Source organism: Rhea americana, unplaced genomic scaffold (genome assembly GCF_003343005.1).
Source record: "Rhea americana isolate MKP2758 unplaced genomic scaffold, rheAme1 scaffold_69, whole genome shotgun sequence".
Classification (NCBI taxonomy): Eukaryota; Metazoa; Chordata; class Aves; order Rheiformes; family Rheidae; genus Rhea; species Rhea americana.
In genome coordinates this window covers 3,835,215-3,844,078 of record NW_028186856.1, presented here as the reverse complement: position 1 = coordinate 3,844,078, position 8,864 = coordinate 3,835,215, and the positions used below count along the sequence as shown (strand labels likewise).

Below are 8,864 nucleotides of genomic sequence, written 5' to 3'. Positions count from 1 at the left end.
AAAAAAAAAAAAAAACAGCAAAACCAATTGTGAAACAGAGGAATAGAAAATTGTGATGTTTACCAAATGTCCACCTCTGAAAAAATGTAGTTTACTTCTACAGACAGGAAAATCAAGACTTCAGCCATACCCTCTGCTCGTTATGAATGGCCCTATGGCACACCWGAAGGCCACTAAAATCACATTTAAGCAGCAAGGCTCTGTTATGACAGAAATGTGGGGAATAAAAACTCACTCCAGTTGCGYGAGCATGAACTCCAAATTGGGTTTCAGCTTGTCACCAAGGGGATAGTCAAGAATATACTTTAAGTAAATCTGGAATAAAACACAGAGAGGAGTTACCAGAAACACTAAGAAAAGCTTTAGAAAAAAGGTTATGAGGCAAATATGATGATGGAGCAGTAAGTTTAGGAGAGACACTCCTTCCTCCTGTGTGTGTAAGTTCCTATTCCAAAAGCGGCCAATTGATCTCAAGCTCTGTGCCTGCAACAGGATCTGCAGGCACTTAACATCTGCCAGATTAGTCTCCAGAGTACTATTATGACTTGAYCAGGCTTCTGTTAAGAGTTTCATCAGCATCCTTCAAAATTAAGTCTGTAACTATGGAAATGCACCATTTAGTTAAGCACAGCCCCTGCTGCATCCATACTCCAATGTGTGAAATGAAGCAACCAATGCTGTCTTTTGGTTGTTTTTAGCCTAGAAAGAGGAAAGAAGTAATGGGCAGGATAATGTAATTTAATGGCCATGGWTAATGACAAATTCTTGTCTGCTGGGATGCAGAAAATGGCAAAACCTTAGTTACATGGGCCTAAAGGCCTCTAGGGGATGAACAGTATCACTGCTGCCTAGCACCTCTTTCTGAAGCTATGCCATAGGTTTTCACCATGGGCAGGCAGCCTGCTTTTGCTACGCATCTGCCACAATAACCAAGCCAGCCAGATAAAAGGAGATAAGGATTAGTAAGAAGGGGAAACAGGGCTGAGGATTCAGCAGGACTAAGACACATCTCTGAAAGCCAAGATGACCACATTAAGCCCTCTATCCTATTAGATTGCTGTAAATAAAGTAAGATGAAAGACTTATTCTACCAACCTGCCTGCACTGGACTCGCACAGGCTCACTCTGGCCCGTGATGGCCAGCTGAGCAACCTTCTGCAGCACATCATCGATCTCAGGAACAATCAGCTTCCTGGATAAAATGGCCTAAAACGTGAAAGCATAGTTGGGGTCATGCCATTTTAGTTGCACAGTACAGGATGTAGTATTATAACCTGTGACTACACTTTTCTCAGGCAGTACATTAATACCAAGTTTTTCACATTTTCAAACATAGCCAGAGGGGCTTAAAAAAAAAATAGCTTACAAAGGTGATTTATTTATTTTGGAAGACACAGCGCTAAAGCCCAGGGATGTGGACCCTTAGCAAAAACATCCTTAGACCCAAAGGCATCCTTGCAGGCACTAGATGTATATAAAATCACCACCGAACAATTCTAAACAGCAACAAGCTAAACAGTGAAAGTTTTTGCTTTTTTTCCTATAATGGGTAGCCTTTAAGAGCATTATGCGACCTGTCTCTGAGTCAAGATCTTATAGGCTGTCACCAAAAGGTWAAATCACTCTCATTCCAGTGGCTCAAAACCCATACCACTGCTGCACAGAAATACCTTGAGAAGGCCAAAGGCAGTAGCTTGGCGTGATGAATCGTAAATGTCTTCTTCAGCAAAGCCAAGCAACACTTGGAGCTGCTTGTCTGTTATGTGGCTCTTTGCATTCTTCACAAGTATTGTTACAGACTGCAAAAATCAAATTGCACATTGTCAATACACATGTGGTACCATAAAATGCAAGCCTGCACAAAACTCGACTCCACTTACACCACTTTGATTTGAAAGTACAGACTACCCTGAAACATGTAGCCAACACTATTCTCATCATTTTGCTTTCAGCTGACAATTTTAGGGCAAAAATTGAACACAAGCAAATATATATGAATTCAGATAGGTCCTTGAAATGAGTGGGGACACTCATGAACATGAATAAGGATAAAGGAATGCAGCTCGGCAGAGGGGAAAATTCTTCCAGCACTGGAATTCAGCACTATTTACTCTAACTTTCCCATACAATCATGAAKTTGCAATTAATTCAAAAAAGCATTTAGAAGACATCTACAGGAAGACACTTCAAGAAGTGAAAGTTATTACTATTAACTGCCCTCTTCAGCTGCAAAGGTTTACTTTAATGAATTATGTTAAAAGCACGATATTCAAGTACAAAACTGAAACTTCTCAAAAGAAAGGGTAGTAACAAGATAGTATGGTAGATTTTTTTTAAAAAGGCTTATGTAGAATACTCCCTCAACTCCAAACTCTGTATTTGCTAGGGTAACTTCTTCCAAATTTGCACCTGGGAGAGAACCAGCAAAATCTTTTTTTTTCTTCCCTATCTTGTGGTCTCCAGGCTGCCTCTCCAGAGCCAGCTGCAGGCTGCTCTGCAGATGCACAGGTCTCATTCCACAAAGTTAAACAAAGTAGAGGTGAGCAGAATTGGGTCTGACTTACTTTGAAACAGTTCACAACCAAGTGGAAATTCTGGCCTTTGGCTATTCCTGTCTTGGCAAATTCTTTCAGCAAGAGGAAAAGCTGCTTGATTAGTGGCTCCAGGTTCAAATTGACTGAAGGCAAAGGGAACTTTAAAATCCATACTAAGGACTGCAGAGCACCAGTTATCACCTGTGAGAAAGAGCCAAACGTCAGCAAGTGGGTATAACAACATTGAAAAACACCTCTCTCACTCTAACTGCTACAGACAGGGCCAGTCTATCTGCAACTATGGTAAAAGGGGATTTGTCAACAAAATCAGCACTTTCAAACTATTCATATGGTATGAAGCTCTCTACTCCACTCCCTAATTCACCACCTTCGATTTTCCTAGGGCAAGGCATTAACAAAGGGCTGACTCAGCAGATGGTGAGAACTCTTTCTGAAGCAGAGGTGCCCTTGAGGTTGCTCTGGTAGGAACCCAGCCCCCCTGAAAGTCTTGCTCTAGGTATCTATCGGTATACAAGGTCTGCCTTTCATTCCTGGGAATCTCCAAGGTCAGCATATTTCCTCCTAGGCTCATTTGAATCCAAAGTTGCCCAAAAAGGAGGCCGACGGGGATGCTGGGGATAAAGACATTACAGATGGATCAAGAGAAACAATGTCTAACAACACTGCTCCGAGCAGCCACAGGACCCTCACAAGCATCCTCAAAGATAGTCTGTGAGGTCCGTAGAGTACTAGTATGAAAATGCTCCAGGAGAGAATGGTCAAATCTGAACTTGGAGCGCTAGGGGCAGAGCATTCAGTCCGCCATCAGCAACAATCACTCCTCCCCCTTAAAATGTCAAGTCTTCAAAAACTTGTTTATCTGCATGCCTATGAAATCAGGTTTGAAAGCTAGAAGCCTTTCTCTTCCCGTGAAATTCAGCTGAGCAATGATGTTTGTGGGCTAGACAGGCACCAGCTCAGAACTGTACCTTGACATCCATGGATTTCAGGCAGTCCATAAGCAGCTGAACAAAAGGATCTAACATTTCCAAAACATGCTCATCGGAGGAATTTATTTTGGATCTCTTCAGGCTCATGTGTAACAACTGGCATAAAAAAACATATATTCATCTCAAAGTCAGGCTGGGACTCAAACGAGTCAAGTAAAGTGACACATTTATTCAGGTTATAGTAGAATATATGCTATACTCCATTAAAATATCTGTAAAACAGTAAGCTCTTTTCATAGCTCTGTAAGAGGCTTCACTGCAGTTACTACACGCAAAATAAAGCTAGGTCAAAGTGGCCTTTAGATTCTTAAAATTCTCTTTTTTTTCAAAGCGTTCTCTTTGTATCTGAGGAGATCCTTACCCTAAGTCCTGATTCAATCAAGACAGATGTATTAGTCCTGCTGCTGACAGGTGCTTTCTGCCCTCCTCGAGTGGGAGTGGGCTGAAGCAGCAAGCAGCTTTCTGGTTGCAGCCGAGGATCTGGAGGAGGTGCAACTTTTGTTCTGAAAAACAGTGCAAGCCAAAATACAAAAATTCAGATTTCAACCCTCTTCAGGACAAGCTTGCCACTGGAAGTGGAGAGAGCTGGACTGTGTGCTTGGCTGCTGCCCACACAGCAAGCAAAATCAGGTCATGGCCAGAACACAATGAAATCAACTGAACTTGAGAGCAACATGACAGGATACAGGAGACTTTCAGACTTGGGAACAATGTCACTAYTGTGCAGACCAACAAATGCACATTGATTTGCATAACATCTCCATTATTCTCTCCGCTGTGAACAGGCAAAACCTTGCTAGTTCCTCCAAGTGAACATACAACCCTTCCACATCTGTCCACATTTACAGACACTTCATTTATAGACTGTTCCACAATAACCATGTCTTTTTCTCACGCCTGGCCACTGGGTGTATCTAAGCATTGTTTGGCRAGTGCTTCTCATATAGTCAGAGCAGTTTAAAAAGCACATCTCCCTCAGCAGAGGGTTGGTAACTGATGGATCTTGACACTCCTTGTTATCCATTGCAACTCAAGGCAAAATGGCTATGTAGAAATCTCAGCTAAATGTTTTTCACTTAAGGGAGCAGTAATTATTGATAGCTTTTAAAAACTGCTCCAAGAAGTCTGCAAACAGCTGTTAGATCATAGTGCAAGCTAGTCTGCGTAACAGGATATATGAGACACCTGAACCTAATTCTGAGCAGTGACACCACCCAGCGGAGAGGAAATCTCACAGCTATTCTCTCTGACTTCTACACCAGCTCTGAAGTGATTAAGTGGCCACAGTTTCTCTTGTTCTTGACTCCATAAAAATGCCCAGGACCCTAAAGGCCTCTTACATGGTCATTAGCTGTTCCCTGCTACACAGACACAGACACACACACTCTCCCTTCACCCAAATCTATATACCAGCTTATCAGATGGTGAAAAAGCCTTACTGAAGACCTTAAGCACCTACAAGGATAAACTCCTGTAAGTTCAGAAAATGATCACTTCCATTTCCAAGTCTCTCCCTGCCCTATGGCTCTCCAAATAATTTGCTCACATCAAAAACAAAGGGTAAATAAAAGGAAGGAAGCCCTTACAGATTATCAGTTGGATTTGAGAGTTGCCATTTTTGCAGGCAAACCCCCAGCTGATAACAGACTAGCTAGGTTACAGCTCRGAACTCACTTGGCCTTCTCAGTGAGGAGAGGTAAGTTTTCGCTGATGAGACCATGACTGAGGAGAAGAAGAGAGTCAGCATTCATGTCTGAATTGAAGATCAGCCCTGCCATGATGTGACGTAGTGCCTCATGCACCTTCCGGACTTTCTTTAGGCTTGTAGTGCTTTCCAGAATCTGCAAAGGAACCACCATGAGACTCGGTCAAAATGCAGCAGGAGGGCAACAAAACACCATGTTCTGTGAGAAGTCACAGAAAAAGCCAGAMCAACTCCTCTGTCTTCATTTACTGCCTTCATTCCCAAACTCTCTTCATGAAGAACATCCCATCACCTCAGCTCTGCCCCAACATCCCTCCCTTTCCCCTCCAGCCTGTTCTCAGTCTCCAGTCCATTCTCCTTGTGCCATCTAAATGTTCCAGGGATCACAAGCAGACAGGGCTCCATTACTCCACGAGTGCATATCCCTTTGAAACAACTGCATCTTTTCAGAAGCTTTTATTACACGTGGACACAGCCTTAATATGTTTTGGCAATGTTTCCTTAGGCACAAGGGATCCAGTCACAAAACTGCCTGCAGAACTTATAGTGCCAGAGTAAAGAGCATTAACAAGAGTCATTGCTGTAGAAGGAGAGTGAATTGAATAACCACAGTGGAATATTTCYGTTCTAGCTCGGAAGAAAGCTTCCCAAAACACTAGTCCTTGTCTTGGATGTCTATAGCAAGCTATCATTTTATAAGCTGGTGCAGACTGGCTTTTGAGAGGAAAATGAGTAGCCAGAGCTGGATAATGTAAGTAATGTCACAGTAGCCACTAGAAGCTGCAGAATTTCTTCTAGACCATACACAATGGAGAGTACTCAGGGCTTAAGAAAGGCTATGGCTGCCTTTTCTTACCTCTTTCAATGGCAGAATAAGTTTCGTCACCTGGCCCCTCCCTATGTATTTGCCGAGAATTTCATAGGAATCATAACTCTTGCTCTTGCGTGCTTCCATAACCTTGGAGACAATTCCCTTCACTTCCTTCTCTTCAGCTACATCCCCAAACAGTTCCTGGTTGAAAATCTTTGGAAAGCAGCCAACAGAAGTGAATGAGAGGAGCAAAAAAAGTAGAGCCAAATTCATGCAGAAACAGCAGAACCACACCATCTTTTCCCTACCCACAAAAAAATCCCARTTCCCTGGATTCCCCACAAATCACACATAGTTTTCCTTTGTCAATACAAAGCACATCAGTCTCAGCAAACTAGTGGGARAAGCTGTTCTTACACCTCTCTGTAGTGTTGTGACAAGGAGTGAGAATTCAGTCAGATCAAAACTGTACTCGAATGTACCCCCTTTCCGGATTGCCAGCTGAGCTCCTGGACCCTGTGGTCTGCACTGACTAAATCTCTGCTGACAATTGTTCTGCCATCTAAAGCACATGGCAAAACAGTTACATGTTTTCTTGAACCAATTCCCTCCTTAGATGCAGGGCTCAGGGCACACTCTTAGAGGTATGTTGTTCCTCTACAAAGGGTATGCCAATGCCTCATTAAAAACAGTCTCTCTCCTTTGCAGTAAACGTACTATCAGCCCCGTCTGCCACTGAGTACAARGCAATCTACAGATAACCCTCTGCTCCTCCTAGTGTCCCCCAAGCACTTCATAATGCACTTTCCTTCAATCTTGAATAGCTTTTACCTCAACCAGGATATCTAAGCAAGGATCCAAATCACCAGCACTGAGCTTGTTAGTAAGGCCCTTCAGTAACAGGTTCACAGTGAAAGTCAGAACGTGGAGCTAGAGAAAAAGAGAAAAAACATGTTTACATCCACCCTCCATGGACCTCTGATGTAACTGGATGGAGGGGGGATCTGACAGCAGAGACATCACAACTCATATATCACATCTGAGCTTTCGCTACAGAAAAACTACTGGGAGAATGAGAATTCATGGGTGGGTGGCAGGAAGAGGATCTTTGTCCCTCCACACACTAGCAGGAGGGCTAAAATTCCCTCTTTCCCTAGTGCTCTTGCTGTTATTTTTAGTTGTGCTAATCAGTGTTTTCATTGTTCCAGTAGCCAGAAGCTCATGTTTTCCCACTGAGATAATACATATAGGAAATTATTATCACAAACCACTGTGGAAAGAGGAAAGATGAAATAATAGTCAGGGCCTTGTCTCTGCATTCAGGAAGTAAGGTTGCAATTAGCATCTCCACTACAAGCTCTCTGTAGCAAGTCACCTCTGATGATGTTTGACCCCACTAAAGTTACTGGAAAAWTTTCCACTAATTTTAATGGGACCAGGAATTCATCCTTCATCTCTGTACTTCAACTCTTCACTGAAAAATCTAAAAATATCATCTAACTGTGTTACATCAACTACTCTTCCAGTGCAAAACAACTGTGGTAATAAATTTCCTTTTGGATTCTCCTCCTAAAACTTATAAAGACCTACAAAGAGCAGAGGAGGAAGAAATCAACATTACCTGGTACCCATGGACAAGAGTGGACTGCATCTCTTTTAAGATGTACAGCAGGTACTGTGCTCCCAAAACTTCCATGATTTTAGTKAGAGTGTTGCGGGCAATGTCCCGGATTTCCTGGGCTCTGTTTCTCAAGAATGAGCAGACCTTCAGCAGGATGCTGGAAGCAGAGATGGACAGCTTAGCTCACTCTCAAACAGAGCAGAATTAATTACACAGCTATCTAGGAAGGCTGGTTTTCAGGGACGTTTTACAAGCAAAACTATGTTGACCAAAGCCAGCCTCACAGAAAGGCTTTATAGTCCTACACAGACCCATCCTCCTTCAAAAGATTTTACAGACTTTCTTTCTGTACAGTACTATTTCTTCAGCTCTGCCACCCCTACATCTGCACCCCGCTTCACCACTCTGCTCTTAGTTAAGAATTTACCAAATTMCTTTCAAACTCAGCTTTATAAAAGTCAAATGCAGGCAGCAGAGTATTTCACCAGGAAAAAGCTGTTTCTAAAAAAAATATTTAAGGTGTGTTAAGAATGCTCCTCCTACATTTATCCATGTGCATGACTACAGCTTGAGAAAGATGCCTGCACTCATGCCCTACACAGTGAAGAGCATTCGAGGAGCTCTTCTGGACTTTACCTTGGCAAGTTGGCTTCCATCACTTCTTGGGGAAGACACTGCATCACTCTGACCATTGCAAAAGCTAAAGGCACACGAACTACTTCGTCATCATTCACAACATTGGATTTCACAAGCTTGTGTTCCTCATCTCTTTTAACCTTTATAAGACAGAGACATAATGCACATTTAACATACAAAAGTATAATGAAAACAGTTTTAAACAAACCCYGTGTTTCCTCAGCAAACCCTGAGAATAAGCCAATATGGCAAGGTAGCTTTATTTTCGAAGACTTGAGGATGAGGAACAGAGCATGACCGCATTTTAACAATTGTGAATTTGTGTTGTAGACAAGCACAATTGTGTATTTGTCTAAAGTGCTGTATTTCCCAGAGGGACGTTCACATTGTGACCTCAGAAGTGGTTTATAGAAAGATTAAACTAAAATTTATAAACATTATTCATAATTAGGTGGAAGTCTTCTCAAAAGTTGACTTACTGCTCTGCACTGCAGATTAAAAGAATTGCAAGCTGCGAGCTCCCTCTGTGCACTCTCAGGCAGAAAAG

General features: G+C 42.4%; 1 protein-coding gene across 1 annotated transcript in view; it reads right to left on the bottom strand.

Annotated features, from left to right (window-relative positions):
- Positions 1 to 8,864, bottom strand: part of UTP20 (UTP20 small subunit processome component) — a 64,708-nt gene that overhangs the window by 10,888 nt on the left and 44,956 nt on the right. Inside the window, exons 42-52 of the mRNA XM_085321352.1 lie at positions 8,318 to 8,457; positions 7,682 to 7,838; positions 6,892 to 6,990; positions 6,106 to 6,273; positions 5,219 to 5,385; positions 3,906 to 4,047; positions 3,524 to 3,640; positions 2,565 to 2,735; positions 1,671 to 1,799; positions 1,096 to 1,206; positions 236 to 315 (exon numbers count right to left, since the gene is read on the bottom strand). Of these exons, the coding sequence (XP_085177478.1) occupies positions 236 to 315; positions 1,096 to 1,206; positions 1,671 to 1,799; positions 2,565 to 2,735; positions 3,524 to 3,640; positions 3,906 to 4,047; positions 5,219 to 5,385; positions 6,106 to 6,273; positions 6,892 to 6,990; positions 7,682 to 7,838; positions 8,318 to 8,457 (1,481 nt within the window). The remainder of the gene's footprint in view (positions 1 to 235; positions 316 to 1,095; positions 1,207 to 1,670; positions 1,800 to 2,564; positions 2,736 to 3,523; positions 3,641 to 3,905; positions 4,048 to 5,218; positions 5,386 to 6,105; positions 6,274 to 6,891; positions 6,991 to 7,681; positions 7,839 to 8,317; positions 8,458 to 8,864) is intronic.